This window comes from Atractosteus spatula, chromosome 2 (genome assembly GCF_055471065.1).
Source record: "Atractosteus spatula isolate fAtrSpa1 chromosome 2, fAtrSpa1.hap1, whole genome shotgun sequence".
NCBI classification, from domain to species: Eukaryota; Metazoa; Chordata; class Actinopteri; order Semionotiformes; family Lepisosteidae; genus Atractosteus; species Atractosteus spatula.
The window spans coordinates 75,157,886-75,174,308 of record NC_142707.1 but is presented as its reverse complement, the minus strand read 5'-3'; the positions used below and the strand labels follow the sequence as shown (position 1 = coordinate 75,174,308).

The 16,423-nt window shown below is 40.2% G+C and overlaps 1 protein-coding gene across 19 annotated transcripts in view; it reads left to right on the top strand.

The window, feature by feature from the left end:
* epb41l2 (erythrocyte membrane protein band 4.1-like 2) overlaps positions 1–16,423 on the top strand; it is an 87,749-nt gene that overhangs the window by 16,123 nt on the left and 55,203 nt on the right. For all 19 annotated transcript variants that reach the window (XM_088932525.1, XM_088932517.1, XM_088932466.1 and 16 more), the window contains exon 2: positions 15,571–16,190. In XM_088932525.1, coding sequence (XP_088788651.1) covers positions 15,582–16,190 — 609 coding nt within the window. In that variant the 5' untranslated portion in view covers positions 15,571–15,581. The remainder of the gene's footprint in view (positions 1–15,570; positions 16,191–16,423) is intronic.

The window sequence follows — 16,423 nt, the reverse complement described above, 5'->3', positions numbered from 1 at the left end:
TAGCCATACATAGTTAAAAAGAGATTATCTGTAGGGTTCCAAATCGACATGAAAGAGCTCGTGTCAAAAAGTGAAGAAACAATTTGAGTTAAAGTTGTCTTGAAAGTAATGGATTTAACGATTGATGATTTTTTTTCTAACTTGAAAAGACCATTGTGGTCACCAAAAAGAGCAGTTTCTCTCTATATAGGCTGTTTTTATGGTGAACTTAATCTAAAGAGACATGCCGCAGTTGTAAACTTGTCATTTCCTTCTCAGCATGGGCTTGCCAAAATCCGATTCTAAACAGCCAAAGTATGTTATTGTTTATATAAATTACTCTACTTTCTTTAATTACTTTTTTAAAGTAATAAAATAACTTGTTTCTGTGATGTCGGCCTGTCTGCCAGTTTGGAATTTGGAATCGCCTTTATGTCTTAATTGCAAAAGTGTTAAACATATGGTGAAATAATATAAATATAATGATCCTAGTTGGTTGTTATGAACAACTGTTATATTCTCAATATTCTAACTAAATATGTAATACAGTTCATAATGTGGTCTATTATTTTGTATAGTTATGCAGTAACTTTGGTTCCTAGGTGGGTTACTAATTTGTCTTCTGATAATTAAAATTTGGGACTTGCAATAGATGACCCTTTTAGCTGATGTGGCAGCTATCAAGGAAAGAAGTGCCGATATATGAAGTAACCTGGAGTAACACATGTGCCATACTGTATCAGCAACACGATTCCAGTTCCAGTCTGTCTGATTTGTGTACTTTAGTCAATAGAGGTGCATAACATTAAAACATCCACTGCAAATCACAAACATTAGGAATTGCTTATAGTATTGGCTGAATTATTCATACAACTGTGTTGGACAAGCTGTGAACCCTAGAGTTATGTGGGGTACAAATTTAAGATCACGGACCATTTGAAACCTTCTGCCAAAGAGGATGACGGTATACACCACATGGCACTAAGAGTTTGGAGTGGAGTCCTGGGGTATATGATTGCTAGCAGAGTGGTCAGCATTTACTCAGTAGGGTTGTGTCTTTGTCCATGTGAAGTGTTGTCAATAGATTTGGTTGTACAGTATATGTAATAAATATCAGTGCTCCGCAGTGTAGCTTCCATAATACGATCAAATAGATCGAATATTTGGTTAAAACATCTATGTATCACTAGTAGGAGTGTTAAGTACTGCTTCATCTTCCTGCCTTTTAATGTGTAGAAATGTCTGCTAACCATCAGAATTTATTTGCTCTAGTGTTTTGTGACAAATGCTCTTTGTACAAGCTATCCCCATTATAAATTGCCCTGTGTTGTGTCGTGTTGCATTGACGTCACTGATGAATTGAGGAGCTCCACATAAACAACCCTTGATCTTGCAGCAGTTTTCAAGGCACTAAGTGCCAGCAATATAGTTGGTTTGTGGTTTATTTTGTTCTGGTAATGAAAACCTATTGAGCCGAGGAAAATCTTACATTAAAATCTCATCTTCTTTTGTGCACATTTCTTAGATTACTAATCATCATGCCCAGCATTTAAAAATTTAATTTATTCCCCATCTTTAAGTATTTTCTATGCAAGAAAGTTGTACTATTTGTGAATGTTACCTGGACTTAAAACGGGACCCTCTGTACTGTATTTGCTTAGCTGCAATTGAAACGCACACTGTAACTTGCAGTCTCCCCCAACACTATTCCATTCAGTCTCATGGGAAAAGTTTATGCTTCATATTTACATGGTTCCTATGGGGAGAAATTCCCCTTTATGTGGTTTTTCACTATGAATTGTGACTTTCGGATCCCTATGCCCTACATGTATCAGGGAAAACCTGTTTTCATACCTGCTGTTGGGTTCATGTGTTTGAAAAGTTACCGATTACAAGTAAGTTGTAATGTCTAGTTTATTATGTGAATTTATTTCAGAATCGTCAGCTTGTACCCATCAATGATGCTCTGTAGTTGCAGAGGAAATATGAAAATACTAATGTGGATTGGATTTACTCCGAAACTTTTTTTTGTGTGTTTATTCGACAATTAAGGTGATGTATACTGGTTTCTTGCAAAGCCTCACAAATTTAGAAATTGTTACTCACTTGAAATTATTTCTTCTAAGAAGTATAAATGTGCTACTTAAAGCACATTTGATTTTGAATTTTTTTTTTTCTGTGGGCCACATTTATTTTGGTTATGATCCAGTTTGGATTTTATCCACATTATATTCTCTGTGAAAGTGATTTTTCCATCATATAATTTTGCATTGTGCTTTGTTTCTGATTAAGCAAACCAAACCGTAGCTTAAAGGAGAATTGGGTTTCTTCTGTTGCTTGAGACTTCCTTCTCAGAAGTATGCCATATTAAGCAAAGCCCATTTCCACTGTCTTGTCCTGTTTAAAAATATTTGTATTTGGGGCTAAAAAGGGGGAGAAGATAAGAGGTTTTACAGGATGATCAGTAGTGACAAATTTGCAAGCTGTAAAAACAAGACACGCAATTCTTATTTTTGGTTACCCAGGGGATGGCGATTGGAAGGTATGAGAATGTCTGTACTCAGTCTCCTTTTTTTTTCCCATCAGGAAATCAGCTGAGGTATTCGTTTCCGCCTTAGCAGCAAAGTGCAAATAATCACGACTGACCCATTTGTTTATCCCACTGAGTTTTCTTGTTTTTATTTTCAAGAAGAAGCACCCACCACAGAATACTAATTACTGCTTACAGACCTTCTTATTCATTTACTATTACCGACCACTAATAGAAGGAAGTGGAATGGTTCTCCCTTCTCTGTGCATGTCACTACTAACTGCCCACTACCTTTAACTGAGAACTTATGCTTTCATTATTTTCTTAGGACAGCTCTGATTTGAAACTGCTGTAATTTGTGAAGGACTAAATGAAGCTTATTTCTTAGGACTGCTATCTGACTAGGATGTGTGCTGATACAAACTTCGGAATGCAGGACCTTAAAGTTCCTGATAACCATAATCTTCACCTTATTGTGCTGGTTTTATAAAGAATTTATTTAGACTAAGTCACTCATTCAATAGACGAGGGATCTGAATTACACAGAAAGGCTGAAACATTACAGATTTCTCTACATTTAGTGCAGATGCACAGGATATGATTTTAATAATTGCTTACACTTATATAGCGCTTTTCTGGACACTCCACTCAAAGCGCTTTACAGGTAATGGGGACTCCCCTCCACCACCACCAGTGTGCAGCCCCACCTGGATGATGTGACGGCAGCCATAGTGCGCCAGAACGCTCCCCACACATCAGCTATTAGTGGGGAGGAGTGCAGAGTAATGAAGCCAGTTCATAGATGGGGATAATTAGGAGGCCATGATTGGTAAGGGCCAATGGGAAATTTGGCCAGGACGTCGGGGTTACACCCCTACTCTTTTCGAGAAATGCCCTGGCATTTTTAATGACCACAGAGAGTCAGGACCTCGGTTTTACGTCTCATCCGAAGGACGGTGCCTGTTTACAGTATAGTGTCCCCGTCACTATACTGGGGCATTAGGACCCACATGGACCGCACGGTGAGCGCCCCCCTCCTGCCCGTACTAACACCCCTTCCAGCAGCAGCCTTAGTTTTTCCCAGCAGGTCTCTCATCCAGGTCTCATCCAAAAGCAAAGACATTTTTTGTGTCCCCTTTGTTACAGTTGTGTGTTTTTCTGCCCCCTCAGTGGGGATTTCTTTTAATTTTAAGTTCATTTGATCTTTGTGAAGAGAGGTTTTTGGATACAGCACTGGTTGCGTGTGCATGTGAATTAGTAATAGCATGCTTAAAATGCTCCAAAAACCAGATGCATTATCCCATGCCATAAACATGCTGAATGGCAATTGGAAAACCATTGTTTCTTGTACAACATGCGTCAATAATAGTCTTGGAAAAGTTAGCACTCATTTTCTTCCTTTAGTATTTAGCTACAGTTACTAATTCTTTCCTCAAATGATTGTGTCAGATAAACCTTTGGAACTCTCTAAACTGCAAAAGGTGTTTGACTTTTCTTAAAGAGGAAAAAAAGAGACGTGTTTGAATTTCCATGGGAAAGGATGGAATGTGTGTCCGAGGCAGATTTCCCCCACTTGTCATGTGGGCCAGAGTTCAAGAGCCATTTGCCACAGTGCAGGATGTGCAGAAAGCACCATCATGGGAAAATAAATAGAGCTTCTTTCAGTCCAGTCTCAAGCAGGCCTTTTAAGACCCCCGTCCCCTGCGTTACAATACCATATGTTTAGATGTACTGTGTACACATGTATCCTGTAAAAAAATGATTTAAAACGATTAGATCAGGAGGTGTGGTCTTAAAAACAGAAAATGAAACGGTGAAATCCTTTACGATTTCTTTCCTCTTCTATTAGGAACAGGTGTTTCTGATTTCGGCAGGATGATTTGCTTTAACGGTTTAACTAAAAGTCAAAGAAGCAGGGATCCTAGCACTGAAACAATCAGCGCCCAGAAAGGCGCTCAATTTATGCCGCAGAGGTAGAGATGAAAAGATTTCAGGATTGAGCACTTCCTTTTCTTATGCTTTGTGGAATTTTATTTTCTCGTGGGTTGGTCGTGTTGTGTATTGAGCCACACGCTCTTTAAAAAGCGCCCTTCTCTGGCCCTTGAAGCCTCTTGCACCTGGGTGGCTGGTGGCCGTCGTATCTGGGACGGGTCCCCGCACGCCTGACCGCACTTGCAGTACATGAACAAGTGAGCTTACAATCGACAGTGGCCAGTTTTGACCAATTAAATTATTATTATTCAAATTTGAAACACTCAGTCTTTCAGAAAGAATAAAGGAAAAAGGAGGCTTTGAGGAGCAGTTAGAGTCCATTCCCATTTTTCCTGTTTAAGTACAGTGGTGTTCTCTGTATATGAATACAGTATGTGTTTGTGTATGCTGAGATCTGCAGAGACACCATTTTTTGTGTTTGGGTATTTAGGCATGACTGTGTAAACTGCAGCTTTCTTCACATTGATTGTGAAGCAGAGATCACAGATAATAGCACAAAGCCACGGTACAAATGCAGTTCTCTTGAAAGCAGTACTGCAATTGACTTGAATTGCTAAAGAAAACCTTTTCTCCTAATTAACTTTGTCATAGGATTTTAGCAAAATGTTCAGTTCCTGCTTGTGTTTTCTACAGTTGCTTCAGGAATGTATGAAGATGTGACTGATTTTTTTTTAAGTGAGAAACTGTACTGAAAATAAATTATGGTGATATTTAAAAATAGCTGTCATTAGTATTTTGCTTGATTATGAACAGCATCTGCCACTCAGTTACTGAGCAGAATTTCCTTTCCAAATAAACATGGCACATCTTTCCGATTCCTCTTGATGCACAGGACCTTGCTTTCCTACTTGGAAAAATCAGAGTAGAAATTATGGGTAATGCCTTTTCAGGGTACTTCAGAATTAACTGGATTTTAGTTTTGTAACAGAAAAATTGTATTCATATTGGACTCGGATCCAATTAATTTATGCCGCTGGATTCATATCTATAAAAATATGCTGTAGTTTTTAAAATATTTTTTAAAACATCTGCATTATAGGGGCAAATCAGGTGTAAAATTTAACAGGAGATCATTTTATTAATATCTATCTTCATTACCCAAAAAGTTTAATTTGTTTAATATGTCACCTTGCTTTATCCCAGTATTAGGAAGACTGTTTTTGTTTACTTATATTCTAAAGGTCTTTAAGGGAAGAAGGGTTGGGAAAACAGGATATTTAAGATTTATTTCGCAGTCTTTCCTGTTCAATTGACATTGAGATAGTGGTTAAAAACTGCTTTGTGACAGTCTTGTCTACTGCCTCTTTTACACATTACAGACTGAAAATATCTTTGTCCATTACATAATACTAAGACGGAGTTACTACTGTTGTATTTTTCTTTTCTGAGTTTAAAATTTCAGAAATAAAACCTTTCTGTACATAATATACTGTTTCAGTAAACTCAATATAAGGATCAAGTTGCTTTCATATGTTTAACTCAAAATTCAGGGCCTCTTTTCTGTTGCAGTCACAATATTTAGGGATCTATTACAGTTGTGTGATAGCTCTTCTACAGTTTACTGTCTAGTATTTAAACCCTTCATGTTGAGATATCTCTCCTAGTCTGAAGAGAGGTTAGAAGCAATGATGCAGTTTTGTAAAAAAACGCTGAATACTTGCATAAGAGGATCAGAACTGTTCAGCAACTAGAGATGTAAGTTTGGTTCCAGCATTCCTTTTTTTGTAGAACATTCATAAAGAAACATAGCTGCTATTAAAATATGCAGCCTGCGTATGTTGTACAATGTAGACAATATATGTTGCACATGGAGGACACCAGTTCATAATTTGATGCGAAAAAACAGAGTTAAATGTATTTCAGGGCAAGTCCTGGCTCATACAATTTATAGTTATTGCTCCCATGGGTTGTGTTGTAATAAGGGTGGACTACAGAATATTCAGTGCAGATGTGCTCTTCGGTGATGTATTCTATGAAGTCTAAACTTCAGTACTGGAGCCATTTTACAAAGTGATATCAACTGTTGTGGTTCATGTGTAATCTGAAAAGTAACTCTGGAGTCTCGCTGGAATTATAACTTGTTCATTAGGGATGGGCGTGTTACATTCCGCAGTTCACAACCATGTTTTATTACGGATTTCTTAGCGTGTTGAATGATGTTACATTTCTGAAGTGAAATCTTTAACGGTGCTGCAGAAAATGTCAATAGAATTCGCAGCACTTGATGTGTTACATAATTCTAGAGTGTAAAAAAATTACTTTGCACTGTTATAGTATAAATATGTAATCTAAGTCTGTTTGCCTTACGGATAGCAACTGTAAGGCTGTTTTATTTTTTTGCTTTGGCTTTATTTCATTTAGTCTGTCCTATATCCAGTGAGGTACCACTATTGCTTACATGTTTGTGAATAAGTAATCCCTTCTCCCGGTATTTTCCAACTTTACCATTGAGTATTTGCCAAACTTTGCTGATTGTTTCCTTACAAAGCTCCTTTTTGAGGAGATAAAAGGAAACACTGGGCTGGTAATAGAGAACAGGGCACATAATATTATATCCAAGGATGGAGGGTGTGGTCTTTATTTCACGTTGTCTTCATGTGCTTATTCTGTGTTCTTCTTGCGTTAAAACAGAAATGCGAACTAATTTAAATTGCACACAATTTAGTATTCTTTGGTCAATTCTGATAGCATTTAAAGCGTTTTCGCCAAAATCTTTCTTAGAAAAGAAAAAACAATTCTGAAAATGGACTGAAATGCAGTCCACTTCAATGCTGTTTTAAAAGCAGTACTTGGGGTGTGTTGTAGATTATGGGTGGAGACTTCCCCATCTCCGTGAAAACCTCATCTTGTATGGAAATGACTGACACTTCTGAGCAGCAGAGTCCTTCAGCTCCACACGGGCTAGAGACTGCAGGAGACGCAGGAAGATGCAGGCTGTGCTTGAACAAGAATCACATTCTAGTTGGGATGCATTGGCGAACACATGCCAGACTGGGAAAATGCATTGAATTTGGACCAATAACATGATTTATATCAATGTCACAATTTCCTTCTAATACCTGCAACTGGGCCAGAGGCATTCAGTTTTCAATTGTGCTTATCATACAATTTCACAGTCTTGATCATTTTCATTTTTGGCATGGTCTTTGCTTCTTAACAACACAATCGGATTTGTGCTTGGATCTAGAGTAATTCGGGGTATTTTTTCTTCTGCTCTCTTCTGCAATTTTAGAAAAGCTTCCTCTCCTTTAAACAGATGCCACTCTGGAGAATAACTGCTGTAAAGAACAGAGCTAAAATCAGTTTACAAAGACTGCTCTGAAATCAAGCTGGAAAAGTAGGGAAATTTATACTTTTGTTTGCAACACAGCTTGAAAGTTTTCTCTGAAGCATAAATGTTTTACATCAGGCAATTAGATAATGGCAACAACATGACTAAGACACTGTATTGAATGTATTCCTCAAATGGTCTGAATTGTTCTGTTTGACATAAGGAGTAAACAAAAATCTTTTAACTGTTTTCCACTCGCTTGCTCTATATTGCTTTTTTAAATAAAAAATAAACATGGAGATGATAAGTGGACTCCTTGAGTGGGGTCACTTGATCACAGTGAGCATGGTCATGTGTGGAGTTAATAGCACAGAAGATTGTTGTCTGGACTTGATGAGTGTGTTGCCCTCATTCATGCCTCTGTGCAGAGGAAACGGCTTCAGTGTCTTTTCTGGCATCAGTTTCGTTGACCTGTACTTCACCCTTTTTTTTTCCTGCAAAAATGAATCAGGGAACTAATAACGTTTTTCTTTGTTTTCCTCCGGAATGTTACTCAAAATTCTTTTCCAGTTCTTCAGAAAGTCATAGAATGGAAAAGGTCTTTTGTATGGTGTGTACATAAATAAAATGTTGTTTACAGCTGATCTTTATAATGTCCAGAGACACTCCAGGTCATTGTGAAAGAGAATGCGTTTGCTACCAGAGATATTAGGGTATAATCTAATTATATTGTATGTTTGGTACAAAGAAAATGATTTTTTCCCCGCAACCACAGTTTCTTCATTTTTCCCCAATTCAACTGGTGTCATAAAACCAGAAATGTTCTAACAAGATCTGAAAAACGTAATGCAAATTGTCTTTCGCTTATCATGGGGACAATTATAAATCCATATAACAATGACGCATGAAAGATTTACTCCCGGACAGTAGGCCGAAAGGCTGCAGGATGGTCTCGAGCCGCAGGGTTTTGGGGGTGTGGAATAAATTCCCCAGCCATGCCCCTGAAGCCCATACCCTGGTTTCTTTCAAGAAACGGCTGGGTGAGCTCCTTCAGTTGGCTGACTGCTAACTACCGAACAGGCGAGAGCAACCAGATTGCTTTCGCTCTTTTGAAAGCGCTCAGGTGTTGGGTGCCCATCGAGGACATTCCCATGCTCCTCCAGCTGTCCCCAGCCCAAGCTTTGCAGTCCCCCTGGTGTCTGGATCATTGCACGCTGGCTCTTCTCAAACGCCATCCCCCATGAACATGGTCTTTCTGCTTTTGAAACAAAGGAATTAAACAAATTGCCCACTCCCTCTCCTGATCTCTTTATAGAGTTTGGCTTTACTGTTATATCATGTAAAATGAAAAAAAATGGGGGGAAAAGGGCTTCAGATTTACACGTGCATCCTTGTATAACGTATGTGTTTATGCTGTAGGTTTAACCTGGGATGTAGGGAGTGTGTGCAAATGGCTACTTTGCCCAGCCCAGCCCATAAAGTAGTTATTCCAGAAGGAGGCCTTTTGGAGATTTTGCGATGCTGCTAATTTCGTAGGGACAAGGCTTTCAAGTGTCCAGTTTGCGTGGCTGTGAAGCAGTGATTGTGGAAAGACAATTCCAAAGGGGGATGTCAGATGCTTATGAACAGTACGTGTTGTACTTGGTGCTCGGAGGTGATGGAGTGTGCTGGGTCAAGCCTGTCCTTGCCCCCTGGAAGCTGATGGGGAAAAGGCCACTGCTACCAAACGGTGCTCTCACAGAAGACCATTATCTGTCCCCACATTGCTTAAGTCCACACTGGAACACGTGTTTCATGTGCTAACTTTATAAGAAACCCGTCTGCCTTTTCTTAATTCACGTTCCTGCTGCTGGTACCCTGGACTATGTCTAGAATCATTTGAGAAAGGATAAGAGGGGTCTATATATTGTAGTAGAATGAATGTGCTCTGGGCACTTCATTAGGAATTGAGACAAGTAGAAATGGAAAAAATGTGTATGTGCAGCTGTGTTTGCTAACAAGGGGATATTATGAGAGGACTGTCATAAAATGCCAGAAGTTATATTCCCCTCCATTTGAATTTTATTTTGAGTGATATGAATTGATATTCTGTTGTAATTCTCCCTTTAGAAGTTGTACATTATAAAGATTCCTCAAGTACTTCCCTAGTTTTGCCACTGCCAGCTTTGTTACTGAAGTCAGGTTTCGGCTTTGAAGACGCCCAGTAAGACTGAATACTTGGTAAAATAAGGATTGCATTCGATCACAGTGTAATATAAAACTTGGTGTTGTCATTTCCACTTCTGACAGAAGAAATGAACGTTGTCTATATACAATAGAAGTTCACAATGCCCAATGTTTACTTTGGTTATAATCAACCAAGGGGCTTGTGCTGTTTAAAAAAAAATCTTAAATTATTTTGTGGAAAGTAAAATAAATCGAAGCAAGAAACCCTCTAGATTTCATAGCAGAAGGCATTTTAGAAAGAAAACACAATATATTGTGTTAAATCTTAAGAAAAAAACACATTATGGTAGGATTAAAAAATATAATGTTCAAAACATTTTAGGGGAGCAGTTTGTGTTGAAAGCAGGAATAATCTTTTTATTGTTGGAGGTTTTTTTTAAAGCGCTGCAATACTTCTTTTTATATAGAATTGGTTTGTTTGCAATTAATAGTGTTGGAGGTGGTGCTGACAGTAGCATTTTCAAAAAATAGGTGGCTTTTGTCAGTTGCGTTAAAATGTATTTTTGTTTGGATGTTATGTTCTGTAAGTTGGAGAGCCATGGTTAAAAGCCTGGTGAATGCATGGAGATTCTACGAAATGCTGTTATAGAATCGGTTTGTCTGGTGTACTGCATACTGTATACACCTTCCGGTATGTAGGTGCTGCATCATACAAAGATCTCTTAGTGCTTTAATTTACCAGTTAGTGGCAGAACAGTAGCTGAATTTCCCAGTCCGAACTTTGAAAGGCCTTTTTCTGCTTTAAAAAACTTAGAAAAATAAACGAAGGTGCATGTGTATCCTGAGGACTGGATAGTGTCACACCTAGTTACAGAATCAGGCATGTTCCTATTAAAATTGTAAGACATTGTGTTTCCCCTGAGCATTGTGAGCATTCTGTTAAATGAAGAATAGGATAGTAAATACTTTTTTCATAAAGGAAGAACAGCTAAATACAGTACATGCGTGTAGGATCTAAAACATCTGATTGCAGAGGGATTTATTATTATTATAGTGTTATTGCAGTTCTTAAACTAAGTCTTGCAGAGCTTCTACAGAGATATCGGCACTGTTGTTAGAGAGTTGCATGAACAACTGTGATCATATTGCTATAGCAACTCCTCAGAAACAGCAGATAAAACGTTTAAGATTTATGAAGACTACCTTGTTACAGAATGAATTCTATTATGAGGCTAGCTGTTTTCTGCGTTTGTGTTTGCTTTTGTGTGGTTAGTGCTATACTTGTGATTTCACAAGTAAACTCGGGATCTATCTGAATTTTGAGACACCTTGGACAAAGGTTTTCAACTAATTATAATATTGCAAATGCAGTCATGCTATTTCCATTGTGAGAGAACTTTTAATGCTGGTTTATTTGCGGTTTCAAATAGTTTTTGTTGCCTTACTGTTTCAGGCAAACACTGAGGTCATCCATATACAGTATCGTTGTTTGTGACACACAGCTGGTTGAGGGAACATGAACATTTAGTTGACAATTCATTAATTAAGTTCTGCTGATGGCTAGGTGTGTATTCCCTTAGAAAAGTATAGAGTTCACTGTGTGTAGTTGAGTAATAGCTGTAAACGCTTTCTTGGTTTTTCCTGGTCCCATACTCCATTCCTTAGCGACATAGATTCTGGCTTGAGTGTAATAATTGAACCATTCGACATGATTGTTTGCACTTTTTATTTTGTGGTGTGCAGCGCACTTCATCCTAAAAGTTAAAACCTTTTGAACATTTCTTTGGTGCCTTTTGAAATACATTGTAGATTTCGTCCTGTGGCCTGTTTGTGTTTCTCTTGGTGATTGAATCCTGTGTTAAACAGCGCAGGGTTGACACGGACACAGAGGCCTCCCGACAGCAAGCTGAAGGCTCCAGCAGGAGCAGCTCTATGGAAAGGGTCCTGCTTCACTCTTATCTGCAGGTGGCTCCTAGGATGTCTGGTATAAAGTCCAGGCCGACTTCAGATGTAAAAGTGCCTCTAGGTTTTCTTAAATTTGCATTTTAGCAAGACTTTGGTGCTTACAGTGTTTTCGTGTTCATCGAGCTATATGTTTTGCTCTATATTTGTAGGATACAGTATATTTCTTTGTCGTCACCCTCCCCTTACAGGTAATCTGTGTATTCCTTGATTTACAGCATGGAGAAATTGTTCTTTTCAAGACAATGTGGTCAGTTTTCAAAACCACGTCTTGTTGTTTTTGGGGAGAGTGTGGGGGGGGGGGGGGTTAGGGGTGCTTTTGAAGTTCAGATTCCTGATAATTTGGTAAAAATTGAGATTGAGGCAAAATGCATAACTAGGGTTTATATATACTGTATAGGAGAGATTGCTTATGAAGAATATTATATAGTATATATAGTATGTTAGAGAATGTATGTTCAGTATGGTAAAACGATTTGGTTTTGTACATTAAATTTACTCTGAGCTTCTGAATTATTGTTTTAATGCTAGCTATGGTTTTGCTCTGTCTGAAAGGCAGAGATGATATAATTTAAACCTGACTGGGCTGTGCGGTTGCCCTTTGCCCTCTAATTTTCTGTCCCTGCAGACGTCTACAAGCATGCTTTGGCATTGTCTGTCAGATAGCAGTGAGGGGGAGTCGCGGAGTCCTGGGCTCCCTTGGGCTCGGTATGGCTTGAAATGGAGTAGCCTCTTTCTTGGCGGTGTCAAACCTGGGTGGGGTCAGCTTGACTTCAGCAGCTCTGTCATCATTATGACAGGGAGCAGCAGAAATCAGGGTCTTGAAGACTGATGTAAAGAACCTAAAGACAGTCGCATGTGGAAGGTGCCACTGCTGTTGTGCATTTCTTACTCATTGCTATCAAGCGTCATTTCAGCCCCCTTTGATGTTTCATCTCTGTAGGACCCTTTCCTCTGTGGATGGCAGTGACAGACTGTTCTAGGTAGATCTGACAGGTTTTTGTTGCGTGGCTTATTAAAAGAGACTGTCGTACCGCTTATAAATCACTATATTGATTTCGAAATAATTTTCTGACTTAAGTTATATATATATTTAGTATGTAAAGGTGCTTTATGTTCTTGTTTTTTGTGGAATAAATTGATTGTAGTCAGCTGAATTTATAAGAAACTTTAAGCATTTCTGTCAAAATGATAATGTGGCTGTTTGACATTTGCTCTTGGTTTTGTACAGTACAGTTTATTCTTCTAAATTGCTGTGCAAGGAGGTTCTCCTCTGTATCCAAAGCTGGAATGTGTATAGCAGGGTTCAAGATGCATGTGCAGTAAGTTGTGTATCTTTTTGCTTTGTTGAAAGAGCCCAAGTTTTCAGGCTGACCTCACAGGGCCCTCCTTGATCCCTCATTTAAAAAACTCTTACGCTGGTAACTTGTGTACTGCGATCGAGGCAAACAGAAAGGGAATTAGTGAGCTGAAGCTATGGCAGCCTTTCGGCACCCCGCTGATCTCCTCCATCTGAAACTCCAGCATGCCTGTTGTAGATTCTTTATTCCCTTTAATTCACATAGGAAATGCATGAACATTTTTCAAGTGTGGCTCCCAGATTCCTGACTTTGGCTGATGCCTGAATGGGGAAGCCATCCACCATCACTGTGAAGCTCTCCTGCATTTCCATCTGACATTTGCTGCCCACCACTAAAATTTCAGTTTTTTCACTATCTTAAGGAATTTGATGTCAACCAGAGCTTGAGATGAATGATGGAGGGGGGGAGGTCAGAGGGGGGGTTTAAAATAAATCTGAATATCATCTGCATAACAATGAAACTGAAGACTATGTTTGTGTATAATGTGTCCAGGAGAAATTGTATAAATGATAAAGAGCAATGGGCCCTAGACTGAACCCTGTGGCACACTGTGACTGGCTGAGGGCATGGGGGATTGATGAGGAACAAGGGAGACAAGATGCTGCCTGCCAGGCAGATATGAGTGGAACCAGTACCATTGATAGACAATGAGCAACACTGAATAATTTTGTGTGCGGTGCTATTCTTATTGACTCCATTTTTGCATACAGAAACTGCAGGTATTGTAACTTTTCTTCGACTGTAGCTGGCTTTCATCACCAGTGTTGTTCTGGAATAAATATAGACTTAATTTTGGATCCGTAATAGCCACTATTATCCAATCTGTTTGCTCATAAATAGACTGTTAATAGGAGGACTGATTTTGGGCTTATGTCTTGTGGCGTACAATACATTACTGGAGAATATTGCCTAGTCTGACTGTTTGCTGTAAATAATACTTTTAAATTATCCTAAGTCTGCCATACAAACATGATGTTCGTATGGTGTAGTGCGGTGGCTCTGTGGCTAAGGATCTGCATCTGTGGCTGGAAGGTTGCCGGTTCATATCCCGCGGCCAGCAGAGGAATCCTACTCTGTTGGGCCCCTGAGAAAGGCCCTTAACCCCAACTGCTCCAGGGGCACCGGATAAATGGCTGTCCCTGTGCTCTGACCCCAAGCTTATCTCTCCCTCCCTGTCTGTGTGTCTCATGGAGAGCAAGCTGGGGTATATGAAAAGACAAATTCCTAATACAAGAAATTGTATTTTCTGGGATTTCTGGGATGAAGTCATGTCCCACCTTGTTGATTTCTCTCCTGTTTTCTTAGTACAGTTGCAAAGTGTGGGAATTTAAGCTTTTTAGAAATGTTTTAGCTTTTTCATTGATCATACGATATCATGTTTAGCACTATGTGCTTTTAACTTTGTGTTCACGTCATAAAAATGTGCTTCTATCTTTGTTGTCTGTCAGTTATTAGCCACCAGCAGTAATTTAATCCTGATAAAAGATATCGGCAAATGTAGGCCTCTCCTCCCTGACAAGACGACGCTTCTGCCATTAACTCGAACCACATATTGATTTAATTCTGTCTTTTATGACATCTAAATGCCACACTCAGTGAGGCATGTAGTGTTCCAGAGCATGATGAAAACAAACAAATTGATAATTGGATGGCCATCACATGATAAATGCCTATCCTTTGGAAACATTAAGGTTTCTTCTTACTTAATAAATAAAGATACTTAAACAATCATTATGTTGCTTTAAATCGAGATATTTATAACATCTGATGCAACATATACTGTCATAAGTGGCAAAACGAGCTGTATTTTTATTCATATATTGAGTGATGGATGTTTTAAAGTTTTGGCATGTGTACTAGAGCCAACACCTTTTCAGAAGCTTCTCTTTTGGTTCTACAGTACCACACGTAATCCCTCTGCCTTTTTTTTAAGATCTTAAGTTTTGAGTGACAATACATTCAAGTCAGTAGTTTTAAAGTTGACGTTGTCCACTAAAGTACACCATTTATTTTTGTCCAGTTTTAACCATGGTGATGATTCTGTTTTTGCTACATCATTACATAACATCTCCCTTGTTGCGATGCTTGTGATCCATCAGTGTCATGCTGGTTACGGTGATATTGGTTTTTGAGTGAAATGAGCAGTAAGAATTGTACACGGGCTTCTGCTTTAATCCTAGTATTTTACAAATGGTCAGCTGCATGTAAACGCCCTTTCAAAATGACACGCGGGCCTGTGTTCCAGCGTCGCCAGCGTAGCTGAGTGCCAGTCTGTGACTCAGTGTAGAATTCCTTCTTTCTCTGGCCAGTGTGACCTGTGATGATGACGACTGAAGTGGGCACTGAGGCGGACCTGAAGAGGGAGTCGGAGAAGCCTGACGAGCTGCCGGTGACCCCAGAGGAGCAGACAGCGGCCCCAGAAACCCAGCCGCCGGGCGAGGCTGCGGAAGAGCTCGACCCCCCGACACCGCATCAGGAGAACGACGTGGGACCCCAAGAGCCGCAGGCGCCCACGGAGGACCAGGACCAGGGGCAGACGGGCAGCAGGGCCCCAGATCAGCCTGCCTCGCCCAGCCCCCCGCCAGACGGCAGCGCTGCTCGGACAAGCCCGGCGGCGGAGAGGAAGGAGAGGGAGCAGGCCGCAGGCAAGGGCCTTTCCCGCTTCCTGCCCGCGTGGCTGAGGAAGCCAAAATCCCCAAGCCAGGCGGAACCCACCGAGAGCTCGCCCGCAGAGGAGGACGGCGGCGAGGGAGGGGAGCAGAAGCAGAAGTCTCCTCCTCCGTCTCCGTCGGCGCCGCAGCCTGAGGGCAAGGAGGAGCAGAGCGGGGAGGGCGCGGGGGTCTCGCCAGCTGAGGACCGGCACGAGCAGGAGGAGCTGAAGGCCGACGAGAAGGAGGAGAAGCACTCCATAAGCAGCGCCGAGACCCAGGTACCTGCCTTCCCCCTCATTCTTACACGGGCCTATTCTGACATGAACCATAAACTTTGGCAACATGCTGTACAATGAGTAAATTAAATGCACTGCGGTGCAGCATCCGTGCCGCTGTAGGTGCAGTGTGAACAGGTGGGTCTCGAGGTGGTTAGGAGATGCAGTGTGAATGTTTCCGGCTAACTGATTTTAGCACAGGGGTCCAAGAATGGTTACTTAGCGAATTCTTCATC